Here is a 27,413-nt window from a genome sequence, read left to right as displayed (position 1 = left end):
GCTAAGCTTCTCGCCGCCACTCTGTAAGTGGCCTTATAATCAACAAAGGCTGTCTGCCGATTTTAATGCAGAAACGCTAGTGATGTGGTCATCAAGAATACGTCATACAACCTTCGGCACCAGTTTGGCCTCATCAAGCCTTAACGCGGGTGGCGGCATGAAAACTGCCGAATAGGGGTTGAAAACCGCTTGAAACAACATCTGATGTTGCTCCAAATGTATGCGATCCAAGACTGCAGTTTTTAAATTTACATTCCTACACAATACATGCTTAATATCCAAATAATTTTGAAGCTAAAACAATGTACACTTTACTAATATTTTTAATTTTTAAGGGGTTACATACGTTGAATTCGGCCAAAAAATCGAATTTTTTTTATTCTTCTATCGTAAAGTTCAGGTTCTTAAGAATGTTATCTCAAATTTTGATAGAGAACGGAGCAGTAGACGCAATGTTATAGCGTTTTTCATTTGCTCCCTTACGGAGGTGTGGCTTATATGTACTTGAAACTTTAAACGCGATTATCTCGAAATCATGTTTTCCCAAAAACGTCTTTGCGGTGACTACGATTGCCGAAAAAGTTTTCAACCGATCTCAAAACTTTTTTTAAAGCTTGTTCGTAATTTAACTGCCGTGTCCTTGAACGATTCCAATTTTCCCAGAAAATTTTTATATTAATGTTATGCATTTTTCAATGATTTTTTTCAGGCGGAAATAGCGTTTTTTTTGGAAAAATCGTCCCCGTTTCCAAAAAGAAGAGAACAATTTATTAGTCAATCGTTAAAGAACACCACAGGTGCATATACTAATGATTTTTTTTTAGTTTTATGCTTTCAGTTGAGCTGTTGGACTGGAATCGTAATCACGGCAAATCTCTTTGAAAAAAAGCTTTTTGGGGAAAATTACTATAACTTCGACAATTATTAATATTTTTTATGTTCTCAAGTGGATTTTGCAAATTGAACATTGTACTACGCTAGACGTATAACAATTATTTCATAAAATAATGGCTACATACCCTTAAACAAATTCAAACTTTTCCCTTTTTTCCCGCATCTCAACATGTAACATTAAGGGGTTATACAGTCGTGATTCGCTGGTTGGGTCACTGACTCTGTCCAACTAACGAATTTGATTCGCTAGTTAACTATTGGACCGACTGACAATATTGTGAAATTGTGCACTCGACCGACGAAATCGGGTGCCTTCTAGATCGAACTGCTAAATTACCGACTAAATTGAATTACGTCGGGGGAAGATTTTTGTCACCATATTAATCAGGAATTTTATAGTTTAAGTCTGGTACCTGATTTAATCGACCCAAGAATCGGTTGGAAACCTTTTTTTACATCGAAGTAAGATTTAATAGTCATATTGTTCCACGGACGAAATCGATTCTTGTATTTGTTGAGAAACGATAAAGTCGGAAACCTCATGTTCCAAATATAACTTTTATTTGATTTACACATTCATTCATTTATTTAGTTCAACATCAATTTCATGATAACACTGAATCAAAAATTTGCCTCCACAATAGTCGATTTGTAACAGCAGTTCTCCAACGTCGGTTACGCCCAACACTCGCCAAATCACGTTCCACCTGGTCCGCCCATCGTGCTCTCTGCGCTCCTCGCCTTCGTGTACCAACCGGATCATTAGCGAACACCATCTTTGCAGGATTATTGTCCGGCATTCTTGCAACATGCCCTGCCCATCGTATCCTTCCAGTTTTGGCCACCTTTGGATACTGGGTTCGCCATAGAGTGCAGCGAGCTCGTGGTTCATCCTTCGCCGCCACACACCGTTCTTCTGCACACCGCCGAAGATCGTCCTTAGCACCCGTCGCTCGAAAACTCCTAGCGCTTGCAGGTCCCTCTCGTGCCCGTAGAGAACCACCGGTCTTATAAGCGTTTTGTACATGTTGCATTTAGTGCGGGGGTGAATCTTTCTTGACCGCAGTTTCTTCTGGAGCCCATAGTAGGCCCGACTTCCACTGATGATGCGTCTTCGGATTTCACGGCTCACGTTATTGTCAGCCGTTAATAAGGATCCTAGGTAGACAAAATCCTCCACTATCTCGAAGGTATCCCCGTTGATCCTAACGCTGTTTCCTAGCCGGATCCTGTCGTTTTCGGTTCCGCCTACCAGCATATACTTTGTTTTGGACGCATTTACCGCCAGTCCGACCTTCGCTGCTTCGCGCTTCAGGCGGGTGTACAGGTTTGTCACCGATCCAAATGTTCGGGCGATAATGTCGTCCGCGAAGCATACAAATTGGCCGGATTTCGTGAAGATCGTACCCCGGCTGTTGAGCCCGGCCCGTCGCATCACACCGTCCAGAGCGATGTTGAATAGTAGACACGAGAGTCCATCACCTTGTCTCAGTTCCCGTCGAGATACGAATGGACTGGAAAGTTCACCCGAAATCCTTACGCTGTTTTGTACACCGTCCATCATTGCTTCGAGTCAGCTTCCCGGGAAAGCTGTTTTCGTCCATGATTTTCCATAGCTCTACGCGGTCGATACTGTCGTATGCCGCCTTGAAGTCGATGAACAGATAATGCGTTGGGACCTGGTATTCACGGCATTTCTGGAGGATCCGAGATCTGGTCCGTTGTCGACCGGCCATCGATGAAGTCGGCTTGATAACTTCCCACGAACTCATTTACTTTAGGTGATAGACGACGGAAGATGATCTGGGATAGTACTTTGTAGACGGCATTCAAAATGGTGATCGCTCGGAAGTTCTCACACTCCAAATGGTCGCCTTTCTTGTGAATGGGTCAGATCACCCCTTCTTTCCACTCCTCCGGTAGCTGTTCGGTTTCCCAGATCCTGACTACTAACCGGTGCAGACAAGTGGCCAACTTTTCCGGGTCCAACTTGATGAGTTCTGCTGCGATACCATCTTTGCCAACTGCTTTATTGTTCTTGAGCTGTTGGATGGCATCCTTAACTTCCCTCAACGTGGGAGTTGGTTCATTCCCGTCCTCAACTGCACTGACGTAGTCAAATCCTCCGTTGCCTTGGTCATCTGTACCTACATTCTCCTCGCCGTTCAGGTGCTCGTCGAAGTGCTGCTTCCACCTTTCGATCACCTCATGGTTGTTCGTCAGCGGGCTCCCGTCCTTATCCCTACATATTTCGGCTTGCGGCACGAAGCCTTTGCGGGATGCGTTGAGCTTCTGGTAGAACTTCCGTGTATCTTGAGAACGGCACATCAGTTCCATTTCCTCGCACTCCGCTTCTTCCAGGCGGCGTTTTTTGCTGCAGCATGATTGCTCGCGCTGTATTCTTCTCCTCCAAAACCGCTCTGCACTCCTCGTCGAGCCAATCGTTTCGTCGTCTCCGTTCCTCGTACCCGACAATGTCCTCAGCTACGTTGTTGATGGCTGCTTTTACTGTTCTCCAGCAGTCCTCTAGAGGGGCCACGTCGAGCTCTCCCTCGTCCGGTAACGCTGCCTCGAGCTGCTACATATAATGTTTGTAATAAATTGAAAGTTGAGATTTGCAATTTTAATAGGAAGAAGTGATTGTGTACTCGACTATCGCTCGGATTGATTTGAGTAAGTCTGAATACTGGCTCAGCAATAAAGGCCCCCAAGAAGCCAGCAAGACCTAACTGGTCGATTTGTTCGAGCATACGAAATAGACTAACAGACAACACTGCGGTAAAAATTCCTTCGAAAAATATCGATCCGTCAATTTTTCCAAAACACCAGGTCCACCTTGTATACACAGTCCCAACCACTCATTTGCAAGTGGGTTGTCCCTCAGGTTCGAGAATAATTTTTCCCTAGTGGTCTATCCCCCGGATACTATATATCCGTGGAGCATATGCGACTACAGTCCCAACTAAAATATATGTTAAAGCAGGCGAATAATTGTTTTCGAGTGTTATATCTGCTACACTATGTACGTACACGTTGAAAATGTAAAAGTGAGTGCGTTTTCCCCAAAAGTTTCTTAGGTGCAGATGTTGTTTTCAAAGTTGTAGTTTAATTCAAATACGCCAACGAAGGAGAGGGAACGAATATCAAATCAAAACTCTTCATGCGAATATAATGGTCGCCCTGAAAAGAGTAGGTTCAGTTTTTTTTTTTCTCGGCATCGTTTCACCTGCCAACAAAGAATAACTTAATTCTTTTCGGTCTTCTTTAGCTGCAAAATGATATGAATGTTCGGAAACACGCTATCCTGGGCAATGGTCACACCGGAAAGCAATTTGTTCAGCACTTCATCATTTCGAATGGCCAACTGCAGCTAATGGGGGATTATCTTGGTCTGTTTGTTTCCGCGTGTAGCATTTCCTGCCAGCTCCAATATTTCGGCGGCGAGAAATTCCATTACGTTCACCAACTAGACGGACGCTCCGGTACCGACACGCTCGGTGTAGTAGCCCTTTCTCACCGGACGGTAGATTCGACCGACAGTCGTGCTGGTTCGTGTAGCCAGAACGAATGTAACACACGAACGATGACGCACTCACCTACTCCCGGTTTTGTACTCGATTAAGTTGGAGCTGTTCAAGATTTGCGGCTCAGTGCATGTAATTAGCGAGAATCAATCACGAACGAATTTCAGTCTGATGATTTGAAATAGGTTTTTCCCCGTTTATGTACGCTAATTTCAATTCGTCGGAAATAAAAATAATAATTGGTGAAGGAAAAGATTTTCAAATTTTATTCTTGTTTGATGGTTTGATAGCGCTGATAAGGGTTTGCTTTCCATAGACAATGTTCTCTGGGTGGGGATTTTTTGTTCTAATTGGGTCATTTCTGTTTTGTCCGAAGCAGCTAAAGTTGAAGATACGCGTCGAACTTTTTCTCGCTTTTTTGGGTGCTCAAAATAACAAATAAAAATATTTTATAAAATTGAATTATTACGATCACATCTATCATTGAACTGCCTTGATTCCTATCCTTTTGCTGGGATAACTGTCAAAATTACTAACCCATGTGGCAAAATTCGCTATCAAGGAAGACTGATAGTGTCCAACGAGGACGTGTATACATTTTCGTAGAAAATTATTTAAAAATTATTTTGAAGTTTTATGGGTTTAATATATATATATATATATTGATATATGGTCGGTGTTAAGTCAGACCGGACTAAGTCGCAAAATATCAAAAAATGAGATAATGATAGCACTGGATAAAGAATTTCGTCAGCTACATTGACTTTTGTCAGATTTGGATTATGTAACAATAAACAAGAATTATGGCAAGAATTAATTTCCTATCATAATGTGAAGGATGCTGCGGTTCAAACTTTGTACTCGTTTTTCTCGAAATCAATATTTTGTCACTTAGTCCGGTCTGACTTAATACCGACCATATTTAGAAAGATGAGCTCTATCGGTTTATGTAATAAAAGAAGAATTTTATTCATTCTTCATTCAATGACCCAATTGGCACCCGTTACTAGCAGAGCTGTACAAACTAATTATTACAGACAGTCCACGGAACCGTCTGAAACCCACACACCTTATTTTTTCTGCTGAATCTCAGCTTTTTTCGCACCTTTTGCCGAAGTCTCAACAGCCGAAATCTCAACAAACAACTTTTTTGCTGAGATCTCAGTAAAAGTAACATTTGATAGCTTAGTCTCAGAGTTTACTGAGGCATCAGTTTTAAATTTGCTGACTACACAGCTGTTGGGAAATTGCCGAGCCGAATTGAGTGTGTAATAATCATTTTCTCATCCAATTTCGAAATGTAGTCTCCGATCATCCAACAAGGTTGACTAGTAGAAACTGATTGAAATCGCAAATCTTTCTGTTCAAGATTTGTGGCTCGGTGCATGAAATTAGCGGCAACTAATCAAGAACTGGTTACGGTCGGGTATTTTAAAATTCGGTATTTCGTTGTGTATACTACTTTCTAACCATCAGAACGAAAACGATTCCTCTGCTAGTAGTAGGTAACTGCACAAACTGATTCATCCACCAGCCGGCTATGGCTCTAACCGAGATGAGCTCAAAATGTTTACCGTTTCGAGTTATCGGAAAATTCTTCAAAACATTTTTCGTTATTAATGCATGTCATACATACTCCAAAATTTAATACCACCTTGCTGAACATATTTTCAACGCAATGGCGAGAAATAGATTACATCTATGCAGCACAGCAAAAGATACCGAGGACCGACTCAACTGGAAACGACTGATAGAACAAAGGACATCACAGCCTTGGACTGGTTGGTAAGGTAAGTACTATCCATTGGGGCCAAGCGTTAAGAACAGGTTTCGTCATCCAAAAGCCAAAATAATTTAAATACCTATCCATATTTATTATCTGATTGTACTAATACTGTAATAATTATAATAATCATTCCCCCATAAAGCTACGATTGCTGTAAATCGTATAATTCGTTCTTAAAGTACACATATCGAGCAAGATAATTTCTAATCACTGTTGTAGTTAGTGCATTTTAGTAGATTCTGCTTGTAAAAATATATTGATTTAACGACCATTCGTGTTGTTTATTGATTTCAACGGTAGGTTCTATAGCACAAGAGGATCTAAAACCAGTCTAGTGGCTATTCATTCAGGATTTCCAATACATGCGTACTTATTTGGACGCTTTTGCGAATTTTATTCCAGTCAAAGCTTACACCACACGTTAACTATCGCCATGTACCGGATGTAGTTGTTAGTAATGAATAATAATGACACATAATGTGCGGTGAAGCTTCCCTCATCGTTGTTAAAACTCGGTTAGAGTTAAGTACGGATTACAGGATACGTCAGCATGTCAACGAACGTTAAAATTAGTTACATGCAGTTAAATAGAGGAGTTCAGACACAACAAACGGCTTGGAACGTTTTGACGTACGAAACGTGTTCACAAGCACACGAGAAACGCATTCAACTTATCCTGACGGAACGGTGACGTGACGTGGAAGTTCTTGTCCGTTAACGGAAGCTGATGTATCGTCCGTATCGGGTCTTAGGAAACAAAGTTGTTCTTCAATGTATGCCGTGCACTAAAGCACAGATATTTCTTGACGCATGATAGCACCTACCTATAAAGGGACTGTGCGATTATAAGATAAAGTTGTGCTGGACGATTAGATCCTAATTTGTGCAGAATGTGTAATCCTAATGCATACTGACCCGAGACAGTCAGTATTGAAATAACCTTACATTACCCTAACAATAAAATGAAGCAATTTTACTGATTTTCAATAACAATAACTGTTGAAATTCAGTAGACAAACAGATACAATTTGAACAGAAAAGCCTTTGTATTATCAAAGAATATACCTTTGATCGAACGATTCGATCTAACCCTAACACTTGTGTAAATAATAAAATGGGACAAACATTTAACTAAAATTTCTTTAAAAAAATAAAAATAAATCTTAGAGGAAATTTTCGCAACGTTGCGTCGCTTTCCCTACCTAATGGAAGTGAAGTTAAAAACCTATTCAGATAGTTTTGATTTTCGTCGATAGCTTCACAAGCAGCTGATGGAATAGTAAGGTCCGCGGTTGTGCACTTAAAATAGTAAAATTCGTTTTTCCACTGTTTTGCGACATATCGGGCAGCCTTCAATTTGATCTCCACACATCTGGCACGTTCCATGGCCACACAGGAAAACCATATTTTTGATGCGGTCGAAACACACTGGACACATTGTCTGGAAATAAATCACAAATTGAAACTTTTAGACTGCAACAAGCGAATATATTACTGCATCTACCAACCTGTTCTTTAATGTCCTGCAGTTGCTGTTGAAGCTTCTGGACATCATCTGGACGCAGTTTTTGCACGTCATCCCTTGCGGCTAGGTTGCTTGGAGCAATACCACCGCTGCTGACATTCTTTTTCGTTGTAGTAAGAGTCGTCGGAGTACCACTCATTCCGCTCACGTTTGGCGACATGGTGTTATTCATTGCAACTCCATGACCGCTCTTGTTCATACCCTGCAGCACAGTTTGGTTGCCCTGTTCCTTTTTCTCGTCTCGTGGGTGCTGCACGGTAACCACCTGACCAGGACCACCGCTGCAAACCGAAAGTGGAACCTTTTGATCCAGTTGCGTTCGACACTGAACGCATTTTTTCATGATTTGGGCACAGTTGTCACATGCGACCATGTGACCGCAGGGTTTGAAAAATACCGAAGCTTTCCGGTCCGAGCAAACCAGACACTCGCCAATAGTTTCCCGTTCTGAAACGGACTCGCGACAAATTAAACACTTTTTGATACGAGGACCACAATTGTCGCAACAAACCACGTGTCCACATGGTTTGAATACTGTATCTCGCTTCTGATCCGAGCACAGCAAACATTCGTCCAATGGGTTCCCGGTGGGTGTCGAGATGTTATTCGATTGACCACTAATGGTCGGTTGAATGGACATTTTATTCAGATCGTTCAATAAGTTTGCATCCACGACACCGGGAGGAATACCACCAGTGCTAGCACCAGCCGGAAGCAATGGTCCGGCGCAATTTGAGGCATTCGAACTCGCACCAGCCGGGTTTGGTGCTCCGTTACGCATGATACTGGGTGCAGGCATGGTGGTGCCGGTCGCATTCATGTCCATATCATCGGTTTTGCGCTCGTTGTAGCATTTAATCAACGTCTTGCATAGATTCGGATCTGGACATAGATCCAGCGGGGTCTGCAGTTTTCGATTTTTGATAGTCAGATCAGCACCATTGGCTGCTAGAAAGCAGGCGATTGAAGCGGATGCCTTCTTATCGGTGTTCTGAAATAAATGGGGAATAGTTTAGTACTTTCAGTTTGATAAGAATGCCCAAGATTTACTTACATTTCTCAGTCCCATAAGTATTTTCCCGAAACCCTCTACGTCTTGCAACTGGCGCAGCTGGGATAACGTGTGATGTCGTAGAGCTTCGTGTAGTGGCGTATCGCCATCTTTATCTGGAATGTTCAAATTGGCACCTTCCCGTACTAGAAGCTTCACTATTTGCACGTGCTGGCGCTCAACTGCCAAGTGCAAGGCTGTTTGCAAGTTGACATTCTGACAGTCCATATTTGCCTTACCCATCTTAACAAGCAATTCGGCAATTTCGACGTGATTGTTTAGTGCAGCCAGATGCAAGGCCGTATAACCATCGTCTTTTTTCTCCTCCACAATCCAAAGACGGTTGGTTTTTGTAAGTAAAACTTTCATAGCACTGGGATTACCCTTCAAGGCGGCATGATGCAATGCATTAAAGCCGTTATTATTGGTCAATGTGATATCTGCGCCGTAGTCCAGAAGTAGCGAAAGCATGTTATCGTGCTCCTTAGAAATTGCATCGTGAAGAGGCGTGTCACCTTCGGAATCTTGTAAACTAGTGTGACACTTAAGTTCCAGTAACGTTTTGACAACGTTGAAATGACCCTTATTGACGGCAATGTGTAACGCGGTTTGTCTTCTTTTGTTGCGAGCATTCAAATCAGCACCTGCTTTAGCTAGCAGACCCATCACACCTGGCTCGTCACCGAAGGCAGCGTGATGCACGGCACGATCGCCATCCTTGTCCTCAATTTCAACGTCTGCCTTGTATCGTAGCAACACTTGAATCACTTCCAGATGCCCATTTTGGCTGGCTGCCTGGAGGGCAGTATGACCAGCAAATACACCGTTGACGTCCACTTTGACGATTTGTGGAGATTCTTGAGAGCTGGTAGAAGCGGAAGCAACATTCTGTGCAGCAGCGCCAGATAAGAACTCTTCTACTTTACCGACATCACCGTTGGCGGCCGCTTTCACCAATTCTTCCGTGGTATCACCAGATGCATGCGGTTCGAACAGTTTTTTAAGTATCGCCGAAAGACGTTCCCCGTTTGTGGTCACTGCGGTGGATCCATCCGAGGAGGATGCCTGCAAAATGAAGTTTCAAACATATACTATACCAGAACTAAATATGTCTTTCAGTTGCTACTTACCACTTTCGTCACAGCTAAAGGATTATACGTCCAGGATGTGTTGCAAACTTCCACCTTTAAATCGTTATCATGATAGACCTGCTGGACGCGTCCAACTTTGCCAAGAGTTGGCAGCATGGCTTCGGCCCATTCGCCATGGCTTCGCTGAAGGATCTTAATCCGTTCTAAATCACTGCAGATCTTCACAAAATCTCCAACTGCAAACTGCTGCGACTGGTTTTCGCTGAGAATTGAAGCCGGCGACGAAACAATCGTCAGTACGGTAGGATTAAAGGTCCATCTGTGAGAACTTGGATAAGCAACTACGATGTCATGATCCTCGTCAATACCTACCACCATTCCGGTGGTATTCAGACACTCGAACATTCCATCGGTCCATCCACCGTGACCATGTTGCAACGATTGCACGATTTCAATATCCAAGTCCACTGTCACTTGATCCCCAATCTGGAAACTGTGAGGCCCTCGTCCAGGACCATATTCACCCAGCACTGGTAAGTGATCACGGTACACATTTGTTCCCTTACTATCATTAACCACTTTCAAATCAGCCATTCCCTCAAAACCCACCCGGTACAGATTCTTCGCACCGTTGTCCCAAACCACGTAAGCTGCCGAACGCGGTGAAGCCGACGACCAGTCTTGAATCTCATTCACTTTACCACGTCGTCCGTTACCACCGTCTTGGTCCTCCCACTGCCAATCGACACCGCGAACTACTCGTGCTCCAGGAAAAATACCGCGCACTGCGATTTTCTTCGTCTTTCTTCGCGGTTCCAGCAACGTTTTCTCCCCACCCGGCGTCGAGATCCGATGAAATCGATGCCTCATGTGATGCTTATCGCCGTGATAGCAGATCGAACACAGATCGTAGTTGTTACACTCGGCACACTTCCAGCGTATGCCGAAGATCGGAGTTTGCCGACAGGTGTCGCACATGGTGCCCTCGTGTTTAATCCCGGTCGGGGCACTGTCCAGAATGCGTAGATCGTATGCGCCCGCACATCGATAGTTGGCTGCCGTTCCATTGTCCCAAACGACTACAACCTCCTCCTGGGATTCGAAATTGCGCACTGTCCCGACGTGGCCTTCACCGCCGTCCTGGAAGGGGAAAAAACGATAGATGAGAGGAATTCAATAGACGAGGCAGAAAAAAATTGCCCATGTCAGCGTTCTCGGAAAAAGGAAGCAGTTAGGAAAGGAAAAACAAAAAAACGCCTGATTGATGGTGGTGCCCTTAACTATCAGTCAGGCGCCTGTCGGTGTTTCTCGGCTGAATTTAATCAACAAGAGCTCAAAATGATCGATTTGTATAAGTAAACAGAACTGACGAGACGATGCCGACAGCCTATCGTGGCGTGTTTCTGATAGTATTTTTGCTGCTGAGTAAGCTGTTGCTATTATACGGCGAAATACTTTGCGTTTACAACGTTGTTTTTGTAACAGTGACTGTTATTATGAGTTGTTTATACTTGATTTAGTTCACTGATTTTGTATGCTTTCACTCTGGAATCAAATATTTTCATGTCTGCTTTTACTGACGATCCAATACATCAAGGCGATCGACTAAAGATGATACCGTTATAAATAAGGGATGGGCCTGTGGCCTTCGACTGGCATGGTTAATTCTCATAGGGTCGAAACGACTCCCCCCCCCCCAACTGTTTTATTCATCAATAATATTGATAGCATATATTATAGGGCACTATTTTTTGATCCCTTTATGGGCAGCTAGGGAGCCGAGGTGGTGGCTAGCGGGTTTCATACCTCCTTGACTTGACGGAGGAAGACTTGGTGCCTTGAACACAGGCAACGCAGATACAAGCCCATCATTGGAATGGTAAGCTCTGCGTTTGAGATGTACTTCTCCCGGTTGCCAGACGAATACCTGTAATTACTGCGTGCGACTTTATGTGTAAAAGTCCAATTGTGAGTCCTATTGCGGTAGTGTGTGCGTGGAAGGTGTGAGTTTTAACGTTCGAGTCCAGGGGTGCATACCTGTCTGAGTTGGCGTGGGTATTCACTAATTGCGTAATAGTGTGTGGGTGTTTTTTCGAGAATTGTCCTACTAGAGCTGCAGAGCTACGTTCTCGAAAGGACTCCCCGTCAGAATCACTCACTACAATTGCAGACAAGACGAGAAATGTCACCCACTAAAATACTGCTTGAGGCCAAGTGCTGCGGACCGTAATTCTGAATGTGATATTCATTGTACGGTTCAAATTTGAGCGGGCGTAGAGACTTCGCGACAGCGTGTATCATCGTGAAGGGCTCGAGTATTTCTACGTTGACGTACAAACGTATGCGTTTGTATGTCGTGTGTGCTAACGTTTATGTAATTTCGCGTGTATATGAATTCTATTTTAAAACCGTGTGCCTTTCGCATATTCGCGTGTGTTCTTGAACGATCGCGCGCGGACCGTGAATCTAAGACTTAATTTTTAATGTACGGCGCAGATGCTAGAAGAAAGCGAGATCTTCCATATCATTAGAGTTTCCGGTCATGTCGCCATGGAAGGTGTTGTCTAATGGATATGAGCTTTATTTTTTGATTGGTCCAGTTGAATCTATGGACCTAAGTTGCTAGGACGGAGGGAAATAATTTCCATATCTGACCGATTCATTATCGCGCGAACACGAACATTTGTAGGTTCGCGTTTGAAAATTCGTAAGTGCTAAAACGTTCACCTTATTACCGGGGTATTATCAAGTTTGCGCAATCGCGGGCGTAGGTGAGCGTTGTTTGTTCGCGAAGGGCTTAAGCGGTCGTATGTTAACGGGATTGTTGTGTGCGCTCGCGTGAATGTGATTTCACGTGCACAAAGCTCGATTTTGCAATCGTGTGGCCATTCGCGTGCGTTCTTGGATGGTCACGCGGACCGTCATTCTGATATTTAGTTTTCGGTGTACAATTCACATTCTGACAGGAAATGAGAGTTACGCCATATAACTAGAGTTCCCGGTCATGTCGCCATGAAACGTGTTGTTCAGTGGATATGAGAGCTTTCTTTTTTAATTGGTCTAATTGAAAGTATGGACCTAATCTGCTGATACCAAGGATAGAAACGTCCGGAAGTGACCAATTCATTCTCGTGCGATCGCGGTAGTTTTTAGGTTCACGCTTGAGACCGCATTTGAAAATTTATAAGCGCTGAGACGTTCACCTTATCTCCGGGATGTTATCATGTTTGCGATATCGCGTGTATAGGTGCCGTGGATGGTCGCGAAGGGCTCAAGCATTTGTATGTTAAAAGTGATTGTCACGTGTATGCGACTTCGCGTGTATAAATTTGATTTTATGGTCATGTGGCGTGTATTCTTGAATGATCGCGTGTGGACCGTGAATCTGATGTTTAATTTTTAGTTCAGTACATATGGTAGAAGAGAGTCAGTTTCCCCATATCACTAGAGTTCCCGGTCATGTCGCCATGGAACGTGTTGTCTAGTGAAAATGAGCGTCATCTTTTTTATTGGTTCAACTGAAAGTATGAGTCTAGGCTACTAGGACCGAGGTTAAACTTCCGGACGTGAACATTTCATTATCGCGCGAGTGGTGGGTTGATTCTTGAGACTGCGTTTGTAAGTTTATAGGTGCTACAACATTTAATTAACTATCGGGATGTTTAATGCTGGCGAAATCGCGGGCGTAAGTATGTATAGATGATTGCAATTGCATGGTTGCGTTTAGTGATGGGCCATTCGTTCGCGAACGGTTCAAACGAACTAGTTCTTCGTAGAGAATGAGTGAACAGAAATTCTTTTTAAAAGAACGGTAGTTCTCAATTCTCTTTAAAACGAATGAACTGAGCATCACCTAAAGCCGTTTAACATACTATGCGGGCCGATTTTTAGGTGAACGTAGTCGCTTAGAACAATATGCCATATATACTGTATCACCTATGATAACATAGTATAAAAATACGATTCACAGTAATACACGATCGTTTCACTCGTTACCACAATATGTGGCACAAGGAGGCACACTTTTGACAACTCAAAAACTGTCAACAAAATGTAGTCAAAAAATCATAGCAACCATTGCTTTTGTTTTACTGAACACTATGGCACATCGTGGCACATTGCGGCACAAGCTACCACGCTGTTTGTTTGTAGGCACAATTCGATTTGTGCTAAGCGACTCGCCCCTTGAAATGAACTGACTTGTTGTCCAACAAACCGCTATCGGTGCTCTCTTATGATGATTTCGCTTGAACCCGAAACAGAGTTAGGTTCTAACCCCAACCGCTGTCAGTTCATACATTTTGACAACAGTTGGGGTTAGAAACTGACTCAGTTTCGCTTCAAACAAAAACCACATTAGTGTGGAACCGGGCGAAGAATGACACACAAGCTAAATAAACATATTGATCTCACTCTCTACTTCTGTCAGTATACATCATAAAGAACTCGTTACCCTTGGTGAAACCGTTCAGCATACAAAAATATAACAGTTAAGGCAGCAATCGTTCTGTGAGAGCTCTGGCGCAGAAATTTTATTGCATCTCCCAGATTCAAATGTTTTGAGAACCATTCACTAGATACGGGTAAAACATCAGCTGAACGAAAGAACGGTTCATGCGAACTAGTTCTTTTTACAGAACTGTTCGATCGGGAAAGGTTCTTCGAAGTGAACTGTTCTGCCCATCTCTAGTTGCGTTTGTGACTAGGTTTGTGTTATCGCGAAAGCCACGAGCGTTTGTACCTATATGAGTATAGATAGAGTATAGTATAAAGATACAGTAATAAAAGGAATCATAACATGCCGAATAGAGAAAAAAGTTGCAGAGATTGATTAGAAGTATATAAATTGACTGATACCATTTGGTATACACGAGTAAAGGAAAAGCAAACTAGTAGAAATACAAAAGAAACCACTAATGAAGTAAAATAGAAAAACACCTGTAACATGAAATTAAACTACTTTAACTCATCTAAATGCAGCAAAATAATGGAGTGGTTAACGCACCCAACTAGAGACTGGGAGATCGCACGTTCGATTCCTGCTTGAGGACATGTCTTTTCTCAGTGTTTCCAATAAAGGTGAATTTTCACCATTTCTTCATTCTCACCGTTCCGGCCATTCTTTCTCTGTCTGTTTTCCAGTGGACACGTTCATAAAAAAACCTTAAGAAAGAAAAAAAACAGACTCACGTCCAAACAAGGAATATATAAAATTCCATCAACGGCTGGATTTGTCGTTAGCTTCTGCCGATAGGCTTTGAGGGCAGACATGAACATGCCCCTCCATAGCTCTTTCACTGCCAACTGTCTGGTGGCGACTGAGTTAGGAATTGGGGGCAAACAGTGATAATAAATATCTCAAGCCTTGAGCGCAGTCCACTAGACCTAAAAATAGATAACGAGAGAGATTTGGCCCGATCGGTGAGAGAGAGAGAGGTGAATATCTGCTTATAGGGAGACATTGGGGGGTCGATGGGTCAATTAGGAGGTATTGGAGGCTGCAGCGGTGATCACAAAAGCTGTTGGGAACATGTGATGGCATCATCACAGTTCCTCGATTGGGGAGTGGTTAACGCACCCAACTAGAGACTGGGAGGTCGCAGGTTCGATTTCTGCTTGAGGACATATCTTTTCTCAGTGTTTCCAATAAAGGTGAATTTTCACCGTTTCTTCATTCTCACCGTTCCGGTCATTCTTTCTCTGTTTTCCAGTGGACACGTTCATGAAAAAATTCCTTAAGAAAGGAAAAACCAAAGACTCACGTCCAAACAAGGAAGATATAAAATAATGTTGTTTATTTATCACTAACGACAATTGCATTTTATTAGTTTCACCATGCTATGCTAACCGGGGATTGATGATTCACGCGCGTCAGTAAATTAATTGTACCTTAATTTATGCAATCCGACCTTCCCGAATGGATAGAATGGAATGCACAAATTGAACACAGGAAGGATTACCCACTATTCTATCATATACGCATATAATTCTGCCTTCGTTCCCTGACACAACTGTCACAAAAGCTTAGTACTAAAAACTTCAATTATTACAAGACGACAACTAATAGATTTCTACTTATGCATTTATTAAATTAATTTGATTGTATTAATTTAATCAGCCTGTGCACCATGACGAAGTCGACCGATAAATGGACACACAATGACCCCCACTGTGAACCCCTTCACCAACACTGCCATTAAGCTGTGGAATAATGTCCTCAAACACAGCCCACAGCAATAGTCAATCCATGCCGACCCGCCAGCCGGCCACGTCAGCGCGCACATAAAACATAAAAAAGGCCCATATGCCCTCTCGGTCTCCTCGATGCGCCACTATCGAGGCGTACTGCAATAACCATGTTAAAGCAATTGTCTGTCAGAGGTTCTGTAGCATTTATGCATGCAATATGCTTGATGATGATTGCAATTCCGCGAAACCCTTAACCTAGGGGAGGGCGTAACAAACGTTTTAATAATCCAAACAAAATCGAAGAAACGTCTCGTGATCAGCTGGCTGTGGATGTCTGACGTCTTTGTTAGCAGGTGGCATCAATCACATTTGGTTGGATGATATCTGTCGGTTGTCATGCATAAGCGTGCGAAGAATTGGGTCGCACTATAACACCTTCCCTTTCAGTAGAGCTAGTACGGCTTGTAGCAGATAGGTACAAGTCACCGCCTCGAAGAGCGACGCAGGAGAGCTCCATATGGAACGGATTCCCTAGGAAGAACCCGTGCACGACGTTACCAGTTAACCGGCTCGAATGGCTCCGTTGCAATTCGATCAATCCTTCCGGCTCAGCTCATGGTGGCATTGTTAGAATAGTAACAGAATCTTCAACCGGCTTAAGACCCCAAGAACCTAAACGAATATCAAGAGAAATAGGTCGCTCTACCTGATTTAAGTGGTCATAACGTTTCCGCAGCTAATTACTGTGTGAACGGATTATTCGTTTTCGCTCCGGGAGCGACACATCATTCGTGACGCATCCAACACGTTCCATGATCCAGTTGTTGCCTTAGTGCACTTGAGCATACACTTTGTCTTGCACGTCAAAGTTCTTCTCTTTCGTACCATGTTTCGTAATGAACTGTCGGTACTGCTTGTAATTCTTATTCTTTATGAACTTGCTGGGCGGTCCAAGTAGTTCCAAGGACGTTTGCGTCGGTAGATCAAGAAAAATGTTAGCAGGTAATTTTCCATCAGGTGCACTCCGTCAGAGCGTTGATTTGTAGCTGCTGATGTCGTCCATATCTTCCTCTCCTGTCTGAATTTTCTTGACAGTCCTGTTGAAGGTGTCGATAAAACGTTCCGCCTGCCCATTGCTTTGGAGGTGAAATGGTGCTGTATTGAAATGCACGATCCAATCTGCAGCTGCTGTAGTAATGTGGTTGGAAGCTATGATTTCCGGCCACTTGGAGAAAGAATTCACAGTTAGTAAGAAGCAGATGTCTTTGAGAGGACCAGCAAAGTCCGCGTGTACTTTCTGCAAGGTTTCTCAGGTGTCGACCAAAACTCTAGCTTCGTTTTATGGTGTAGTATTTGGCTTTCGCAACTGAGGTCTTATTGTAAATAAGCGCGCAATTGCTGGAGGACTTTCTTTTGTTACTTCTTCGGGATGACAAACCGTTCACCGTACATCATCAGAACATTTTGTGCCAGGTACTGCGAATCTTGACGCGCAAATAGTTGCTTGACCTCCGATATTCCGGATAGAAATTTTTTCGTATCTTGCCCAGCCTTTATGTACGGGTTCCACAACTTTCTGTAGCGTCCGGTCCTTGCTGGTCTCGGCGGATTTCATCTTAAACGACACAGAGAGATGCTCGATAGACGATGGCTGACGATGTTGCAAATAACTGTTTCGACCTCAGTCGATGCAATGATGTGACGCGGGAGATTATCGGCATGCCGGAAATGGTCTGTGGAAATATACTGGTTGGGATTCAGCATCGGAAGCGGTTTGCTGTGTATGGCAGAATACTATGCTTTGAACCGAAAATCGCCAACGACATGCGATGTCTGAAGAACGAAAACGCCTTCCATAGATCATTCTGTGGAATTTTTTGACTGTGAACATCAAATCCAGGGCTTCCTTCACAGTTTGACTGCAGCGGGAAGCAGTTGGAGTTGGGCTTCGGGATGCATGGTAGATTGCTTTCATCTCTGATCCCTCTGGAAAGCCGTGCGTGACGTGATCGACAATATTCACGTTCGACGCATCTGCAGCTTCTACTATCTCAAGTCGAGAGCTATAGTGCGTCAACATGAGCGGTGACTGGGGGATTTCCTTAAAACGATCAAAAGAACGATAGTACGCTTCAGACTACTAGAAACTGTTACTTTCCTTGAGCAGTTCCCCTAGCGAATGCCATCCGTATCTAAAAACTGTCCCAGGTTCTTCACCTGGCGCATAAAGAAACGACACTTCTCGAACTTGACCGTAAATTCGTACTCTTTTAGTATCTACAGAACACGATTTAAATTTTGCTTGTGCTCCTCGGTGGTGCGACCATCGACCAGGATGTCGTCGATGTACGAAGATTTGCATGATAATCAACGACGGGAGCGCTCTTGACCCAAGGAGACAACCGATAGGCTCCCTTGTCGGTGTTGATCGAGATAAGCTTCCTACTTTCCTCGTCCACCTCGACTTGAAGGTATGCATTGGACAGATCGATGTGGTTAAACATCGTACAATTTGCAATCCAATTTAAAATGTATTCTGGCAGTGGAAGTGGCTAGTTGTTTGATTCGAGCGCACAGTCAAAAAATCTGCGCAAATGCGAACGGAGATGCTTGCGGACCAGCACGACGGGGGCTGCTCAATCCGCATAGGTGACTGTAGTGATGATATCCAAATCTTCCAGTCTGGTCGGCAAACTGGCCGCTTCGGCTTGAACACAGGTTAAGCGCCCGGTTTGAAAGTGAGTCACACTTGTGTTGTGATGCACAATCCCATACAGCTGGTAAATACATCGGGAAATTTTGCTTTTAATTCTATTATCTGCTAATCTGTTTGTTGTCTACCGACCAGCTTGCAGAACGAAAATGGCACACCCCAGAGCTCGAACTCATGCATCAGGTCGAAACCTAAAACATTCAGAGAAAGATCAGCAAATAATATAAGTTACCTTTCTGTTGGGTTCCTCTAATCATGTACCGTGCTCAAAACATGGCTTCCTTGCCCAATCTGTCTCCTGAAGTTGTCTACATAACACATGATAATCCGGAATTGTTTTTGGAGTCTCGACATTGATCCAGTTTTGCCTGGATACGATAATTATGTCTGAGTCTTGATGTTGCAGTCCAAATGATACTCCGTGAATCGCTGTCATCGGGCACGCTTCAAATTGCTGACGGTTACAATCTTGACTGTGCGGTTTTCGTTTTGCTGCTTCCACTTTAACGGCTTTGAACGTGATTTTGACGCGAAACACGAATAGTATAGCCCCTCTCATAGCCAGTCCGCCACATTCACGGCATTCGTGATCCTTAAAATTTCATTGGCTGGAGAATTGCATGTCACCGCAAGACCAAAACGGTGTTTTTAACGTATCGGTCGCTACAGAATCTAGAACCAACTTGGACTCTGGTCGTTACCTTGTATGCTCGTCATTTGCCATCAGTATCTGTTGATTGTTCAGGATCTGCAGGATCGTTTCTTTGAATGACTCATCCGTACGGGGACATGTTGACGATGTCGATTGTAGTGGATTTGGTGGTCCCGACGTAGCGAGCACGAGGTTAGCAACTGACGCAAACTATTTCTCCGATTTTCTGTGAGAAAAAAACTACCACCATCTCTTTTTGTACGGACTCGTCGTCACTTTACCACTTTGTTAAACGAGGTATTATCGCAGCACTGTATTAACCCATTCCCTATCTCTGTTGCGCGAACGAAACGCAAAGGCGAACATGTGCACGTGTTTTCGCAAGTGTTCGGGTCTGTATACAAAATGTTGATTTGGTATGAGCATGGAACTAGACAGAACATGTTCACATGGAAAGATTGTTGTAAATATGTCAACAAGTCTTATTTTCACAATGGTCGTTGACACCACCAATAAAGTAAGTTCAATGCATTGATCGTTTGTTCGGAGAATGACAAACATTCGTAATGAAGTTTCCGTTCCTTTCCACATCAAATCTCGTGTCGCATCTTTCAACGCAATGTTGAACAGTAGATTAGAAAGTATATCGTCCTGTTTCAGTCCATCTAACATCACAAACGAGTCATATGTCTCCAGATATTTTGACACAACTAGTGCCATATAAATTAGCTTGTCAGATCTACCGAAAAGCCATTTCCAAGCAGTATTTGCCGCAGTTCGTCATTCTTCACTGAATCAATCGCTGTCTTGAAATCTACAAACAGACAGTAAGTCCACAAGTTATATGTTCGGAATTTATATACATCTTGTCGCAGGGTAAACATTGGGTTCATCGTTTATCGTCTTCCTCGAAACCCGCTTTGGTATTCGCCAGCAAAAGATTCAGCCAGAGGACGCAGCTTGCTAAACAGAACACGAGGCAGTACCTTGTAGACTGCATTAAGAATTCAGTATGTGAATGAGCAACAAGAAGAATCCTGGTTGCAATCCTGTATGTTATTAAATGGAGTTTTAGGCACCGTACTAAAAAGTTACCTGATAAATTTCCAAATGTTTTATTTTCCGGCAATCGCTTTATTCTACAAGTGGCTGCGTGGTGTGTCGATAACGCTGCCATTCTTGCAGCAAATTCCAGGCTCACTCGATTTTTTGTCAAAAAGTGCATCAGCAGGCTTCTTGAACCACTACGGGGATTCTTCAAAGTATCTCTTGCTACTGAAGTATTTCATTCCTATTGAGAAACGGCCCAGTTGTTTCAAGTACACAAAACGGAATACAAATCGGGCCTCGACAATTATCGAGAAGTTTCATGCATGAGAGCCATATTAAAACTATTAAAGCTGTTTTAGATACGCACACTATCAACCTGCTTTCTTTCGATGGAGTCATCGACGGACTGCAAACCGATGCTATATTTGCATGGAATTATTCACGCTTCTACAAGAACAACTACTTATGATATTGCAACAGCCAAGCTAAAGAAATTCGGTCTTTATGGTCAAAATATTGGTTGTTTGTATTCATTTCTAACTCAATAAAAGGTGTGAATCAGCATTGGACTGTTAAGGAAGCCATCTCGGCCTAGTAATATCTCTCCTCTATTTTAATTACGTCATTATCGAAATACAAGGAATCCTTTCCTTCCGACATGATTGTTTTTTCGATCCGGATGCAACCAAGAAGACTGGCTTTAATAAGTGGTGTGATTTAAACAGAATGGTTTTAAACCAAAGCAAATGCCCTATCGTCCTATTTTCAGTTTATTCGACCTCCGGCGGGTCAGCTGCCATTTGTTGATCAAGATTGTGGTAAATTTTAACTTGATTTATTGACATTAAAAAATCATACCACTTCTTTTTCAGTAAATATTTTATCGCGGATAAGTATCAATTCAGTTCGTAATTTGCAGTGCATTGTCGGTTTACGCCTAGTCAGGATCAGGATGAAAACGATGATCGTAGGTATGCACAAATTATCGAACCTCTACAAAGTGTACAATTTTCAGCACGATTTTGTTACCTTTCCTCTAACACGCGAAACACAAAAAACTTGAATTAGAAATTTTTTCTATCCTCCGCTGTTAATGAGGACACCGATTTTCATTTATCAATGACTTCTCTATAATACTGTAGCTTACAACAATTATCGATGACGTTCGATAGTGTGATTAATCTCCGACGGGGTCAACACTTTAACGCTAGCCTGTATCGGAATTTTCTAGTTCTTTTTTACCATTCTAGCACATCGCACTGATTCGCCTTCGAATGGTAGCAAAAATGGCCCCCTTTGCTAAGCACAGGAAATCAGAACACATGAAAGTCGCTCACCTGTTTACCCCATTTCCAGTCTGGGCCGCGGATAACCCGTGATCCAACGCCTTCCATGGTGAATCGTGATGGTCGCGTTGCGACGGAAACGTTAGTCGGCGCAACTACGTCCATCTTGCTACCCGTCGTAGCGCTAGAGCAGGCCATTTTTGTTTCAGTCTCACTGCATGCAAAGTCAACTTTTTCTTTTTTCCCAGCAGCGAACTGAATTGATTGAACTTCTTTGATTCTGGACGGAATCGATCAGGTACTAATCCACCCAACTCGTTAGTACGTTACTCCTCCCGAAATCAAATATTTGGTTGATTTAAAACAGGCAAGGTTATTTTTTCACTAATTCACTACCTGGAGGAGCTAAAACAACCTCCCTAAAAACCCTTCAACAGGCAGACAAAACGTACTGAAACGAAGAAGAAATCGAACATGAACGAATGACGATGATTTTTTGGTTGAATGAGTGCACTGCTCTCGCTATAGGCCGTGAGAATTGAACAGCCGCGATTTCTTCTCGCTCTTTCTTGCGCAACATTGTATGTCTGCTTCTCTCTCTGGTTGCTCAAGTCCACCACTACACAACAGCAAATATGTCAACATTGAAGAAGACCGCATAAAATCATTCATTCAAAACTTCAAAAAAGCCACAAGTCGATCTGTCAGTTACGAAAGCCCTTTGGAATTTATGAAATAAAGGATAGGGGTCGATCAATGGAACATGTTGCAATATAGCATCACAGAGAAAAAAGTATGGCAAAAACAATCATATTTTAGGTAGCTTTGACAAAAGCGGCCCTTACACGTTCAATATTTTCGTCAATACTTGCAAGTAAGACAAAAGTATTTAACGGGCAGTGGAAAAAGTTGTATTGACGAAATGGATTTCAAATGCGATTGAAATATTGTAACAATATCGTCAATACTGTGTATTGACAAAAATATTGAACGTGTAAGGGCCGCTAAACTCTCGACAATCATTCAATTACGGCGTATAAGCATTGGTATAAGCCAACTTCCCAAATTCGTTTTAAAGAGAAATTCCAGACCAACTATTATACGCGAATCAGACAGTTGATGGCAATCGAAATAGAAAAGTTTTCTCCTTCGTTGACTGCTATGAACTGTGTTCGACCAATAACAGTTTGTACGGAATTCCACCTCAAACAAATGTTGACGGTTGGCTTATACGCCGTAATCAAACCCAGGTAACCAACAAGCATTAGTGTATGCAGTAAAGTAGCGTAAAATTTGCATTCCGGATGCTTCTTGCAGTATGCTGGCATTCGTTATGCATAACTGTTGTTAATCAGCATTTGAAAAACTGTTTAAAAACTTCTTGCCAGTAAGCAGCATTCTGAATGCACAACAGTAGTAAAAAAGCATTTTCATAGCACAGCAGTAATGTAGCCGTATATTTTGCCAAAAGCGACTTTTAAATAGCATTTAAAACGACTTAAGTGCTTATCAAGTAGCCGTTAAGGCGCATTCAGCTTGCTTATTGGTTACCTGGGAATGCTTGTCGAGGACTGTGAACTTTGAAATAAACTAAAATATTCTAAATGCAGTTGAAAATCGAAATAGTGAAAGTCTTTCGAGTTTTCTCCTTTTTTAAGCGTTGGTAATGTTGGTAAAAATAAGATTTTTTCACTCTTAGCAAAAAATAACCAACATATACTCTTAGGGCCGATTTCTTCACCCTCGCTTAGCGCTTAAGCCAGATTTAAACTTACTGGTGAACCGGGTTTAAAAGTCAAGCGAGAGTGAAGAAATCGGCCCTTTGTTTGAAAATAAAACTTTTATTTTAATTACTATTCTTTAATAGCTAAAAGAAAAACTTTTATTTTGATTATTGGTCTTGATTAATTTAAAAATTTTACTATCCACCTAACAGTAGGTTGTTTTTTGCTAAGAGCGGAATATTCTTACTTTTACCAATATTTATTTTCTGTATGCAGTGTGCATGATGTGCAAGTTGATGTAAATACACGAGATGTCATTAGTTGTCCACTCTGCAAACAGGAAAAAACGCAAGTTCAATATTACGATATTCAACGGCAACCAGTATATTATGTTGATTCCGTTATAAACGTATATTATAAAAATATTTGTTAAAAACGAGCAAAATGTTGGTTGTTCCAGCTTTATAGCTGAAATTTCTTAGAAAAATTTAAACAAACTTATACCAGTTATGTTACTATGGTTTAATTGCCGCAAGGCTCTACTGTATTGATTTTGTTGGCTTTTTCAGCAAATTTAAAACTAAGAGAAACGAAAACCATAAAATTGAAAGACGGATAGGTATTCTAGAGCGAATTATTTAAAAAACTTAGAACATGATCGAAAGGATATGTGAAGAATGCTTTGCTTTCTTTTAAGTACGAGTTGGGTGTTACACACAAGTCTACCGCAACTCATCATCATGTTTTAGCGCCGACGCTTTTTGATGCTATCGCAGTACAAGTGATAAGCTTCGCTTTTATATTTAACTCCTTGTGAACAAGCTCGTCATCAAGCAAATGCTCCATTGCGTTATTATACTATAGGAGGTGAGAACGTAAGTCGTTTTCGAGTGTGCGAAATTAATCATGGCGTCCGTTCATGATCCCCGAGCAAGACATCAGCAAAACCAACCAATCGAATCACAGCTTGTGTAAGCACTAGAATCCTGCACAGAAGAATGCGCAACACTTGTTTCTGGTACCCACAGTTTTTGTTGTAACTTTGAGTGACTTCAACCGAGTTACACAATAAATTCATACGGAGTGAATTGAAAATTTACTGTTTCATAGCTTACATCGCTTCCCAGTAAAGTTCAACCAGAAATGAGTCGGAATTTCGGCTAGTTCCAGAGAGTACGCTGGCTCCAGTGACACACCCGATTCCAGTTAGAATCGGTTGCGTCACTGGAGCCGGAATACTAACCGGAACAAGCCGGAATTCCGGCTGAACTTTACTGGGTTTATTTGTAGTTATTTACCGTGTAATTAATTGTACATTTTGTTACAACACACTGAAAATAAATAATGGTGAAAGTAAGAGTGTTCCGCTCTTAGCAAAAATCAACCAACGGCTACTGTTATGCTGAAAGTAAAACTTTTAAATTAATCTAGGATTATAGTCAAAAAATCGATATTGAAGGATTGTAATCAAAATAGAGCTTTAATTTTCAAACTGTGAGTATGTGCTGGTTGTTTTCTGCTAAGAGCGAAAAACTCTTATTTTTACCAACATTTTTTTCTGTGTGAAAAAAGTATAATAAAATGATTCTACATGCAGAATTTTACTTATGCATCGATAGCATACTTTTCTATCTGCCTCTCGTTTTTTCTACTGTAAATTTTATGCATTCGATATATTCGGTCTATACACTCATTGAACGCTTACTAGAAGTATATTCTAAAAAAATGTATAAATATCACAGCAGAATAAAAGAGACGGGAATAGAAAGTATGCTAACTCTGCATATTTTTATTTTCTGTGTAGAGTCTTGTTTAATCGATTGAAATATTTTGCCATAACATTAGTTTTAATAACACTAATACTTTTCTTGCATGTTTTCCGTAAGAACAATATATGTTTACTTTGCACGATACCTATAGCCACTGACGTGTTCGATTGGTAGATTTGGCTTCACTCTGGACGTACCTTTAAACATAAACAACGCCTTTGGTAAGCAAGTGGTGAAAATAGGTATGGCCGACTGGTCCGCAAATAATTAAGTTCTTGTCGGACAGTCTCATGAACACTAATGCAGTTTCTTGGTTGAAAACAATCCCATTTGCTTTTGCCGTCTTTGTTTATTACTTTCCACCAGCTAGTGATGTAGTATTTGTAACATGTGGCGTGTACCTACATGAGTCGTAGAAAAGTCCATAAATATTAACATCACTTATTGACAGGAACTATGAAAGGCACTATGTGCTTTTGTTTTCTTCTTCAGTTCTTCCTGTTTGTTCGCATTCGCACATAAAAAAGTGTCCGAATAGAAATGTACAGTAACAAAACCATGATTTTTACTGTGACAGCACAGTATTTTACAATAATTTACAGTAAGTTCTAGTGTTATGCTACAATACAAAGATAGTAAATTTTAGCGTTTCGACTTTAACCGTAAAAATTGATTATGTATCTTAACATTAAAAAATCGATTTTTCTCCATACATTTTTTTTCTCGAGAACAGCAAAATTTAATGTGAATTTACTGTATCAGTTTTTTGCTGCACAGTAAAATCGATTGTTACATGATTTTTTTTGTTAATCTACTGCAAGAACTCTGACTCGAACAACGTTGAAACAGTAATAACTATAATATTTATTGTTTTATTATTGTTTGTAGGTTATAATTCTATCCTGGTGGCCCTTTTGGTGAGGATGCATTCAAATGTACACGGATACGAAAAACTACCAAAAGTTGAGCTCTTTTGACTCAATCTCGGGGTATCGTGGTATAAGGTAAAATTAGGTAAACCGTGTTTAAGGTACCACGGCAAAAACCACAACTCATTGACAGGTTTTTTATACTCAACCTTGAGTTAAATATGCCTAAATTTAAGTTGAATCTACCAAATTTTGAGTATACCTCAAACAACTCAAAAGTACCTTATTCCGTGGAAGGTCTCGACTGAGTCGAATCACTCTCTTTGTTTTTGACAACACTAATAAGTGCAAAAGCGACGCAAGACTCAAAACTACCTAAATTTAAGTTAAAAGAACTTATTCTGCGGGTTTCCGTGTATAGCTAAGTATGCACCTCTTGCGAAATGAAATTTCCTATACAAAACCTATGCATAAAAAACGTCGCGAAATGCTCGCGAAAAAATTTTCGTTTCCATTTCGTAAGCGGTACGCAGCTCTCGCGAAAACGATAACGAAAAATGCAGTTAGCCGAGACACGGTTCGACAAACGATAAGTTTCATAATACTTCCGCGAGACAGCGCTGCTTTCTATGCGCTGTCACCAAGGCGAAACGATAACGAAAAATGCAGTTAGCCGAGACACGGTTCGACAAACGATAAGTTTCATAATACTTCCGCGAGACAGCGCTGCTTTCTATGCGCTGTCACCAAGGCAAACTTTTTCCTTGCGAAATAATGGTCAGAGGTATTATTTCGCACGGAGGCTCGCGAAATTTTGACAGGTTGCAATGTAAAAATATGAAAAAACAAGATTGGTAATTTTGTGTTTTTTTTTCATCGCAACCTGTCAAAATTTCGTAGTTTTAGAAATTCAATATTTTGAATTTGAATGGTAAGTTTAGCAATATTATTGGAAGTGTGATTGTTTCTAGTTTTAAACAATTAAATTTAAATAATTAATATTATTTACAGCACACCCGAACAAGGCGGCCGCCGGAGCAGTATTTTTTGTCAGCGGCAGAGCCAGCAGCCATCGATCAACTTTGGAAGTTTCTCTCAACAACAACCCGATGCTACAAATCAGCTCAACTAATCTTATCAACATCCTGGCCAACCAATATTAAATCGATACAACCGTAGCAGTACCAACAACTCCAAATCCAGCAGCAGCCAACAACCCCTCAAAAAAGAACCACATAGAAATTATAGTTCTAACAAACAACAGGAGTTTGCGAATGATCGACACATCGG

General features: G+C 41.7%; 1 protein-coding gene across 1 annotated transcript; it reads right to left on the bottom strand.

Moving 5' to 3' along the window:
* Positions 1-6,264: 6,264 nt before the first annotated feature.
* LOC131689372 (E3 ubiquitin-protein ligase mind-bomb) lies at positions 6,265-22,275 on the bottom strand. The gene is made up of 5 exons (XM_058974421.1): positions 21,813-22,275; positions 9,911-11,011; positions 8,784-9,845; positions 7,713-8,720; positions 6,265-7,645 (listed from the first exon to the last, which is right to left on the bottom strand). The coding sequence occupies exons 1-5, from the start codon at positions 21,957-21,959 to the stop codon at positions 7,505-7,507; spliced, it is 3,459 nt and encodes a 1,152-aa protein (XP_058830404.1). The 5' UTR covers positions 21,960-22,275; the 3' UTR covers positions 6,265-7,504.
* Positions 22,276-27,413: the final 5,138 nt, after the last annotated feature.

The sequence above is a fragment of the Topomyia yanbarensis genome, chromosome 3, assembly GCF_030247195.1.
Source record: "Topomyia yanbarensis strain Yona2022 chromosome 3, ASM3024719v1, whole genome shotgun sequence".
Classification (NCBI taxonomy): Eukaryota; Metazoa; Arthropoda; class Insecta; order Diptera; family Culicidae; genus Topomyia; species Topomyia yanbarensis.
The sequence above is the reverse complement of the archived record's forward strand: the minus strand, read 5'-3'. Positions and strand labels throughout refer to the sequence as shown.

Coding starts and splice junctions, on each gene's coding strand:
- LOC131689372 (XM_058974421.1), bottom strand. CDS start 21,959: ATGGCCTGCTCTAGCGCTACGACGGGTAGCAAGATGGACGTAGTTGCG. Junction 11,012..21,812: donor ACTGGAAATGGGGTAAACAG/GTGAGCGACTTT, acceptor TTCCCCTTCCAG/GACGGCGGTGAAGGCCACGT. Junction 7,646..7,712: donor TGCAGGACATTAAAGAACAG/GTTGGTAGATGC, acceptor ATTTATTTCCAG/ACAATGTGTCCAGTGTGTTT.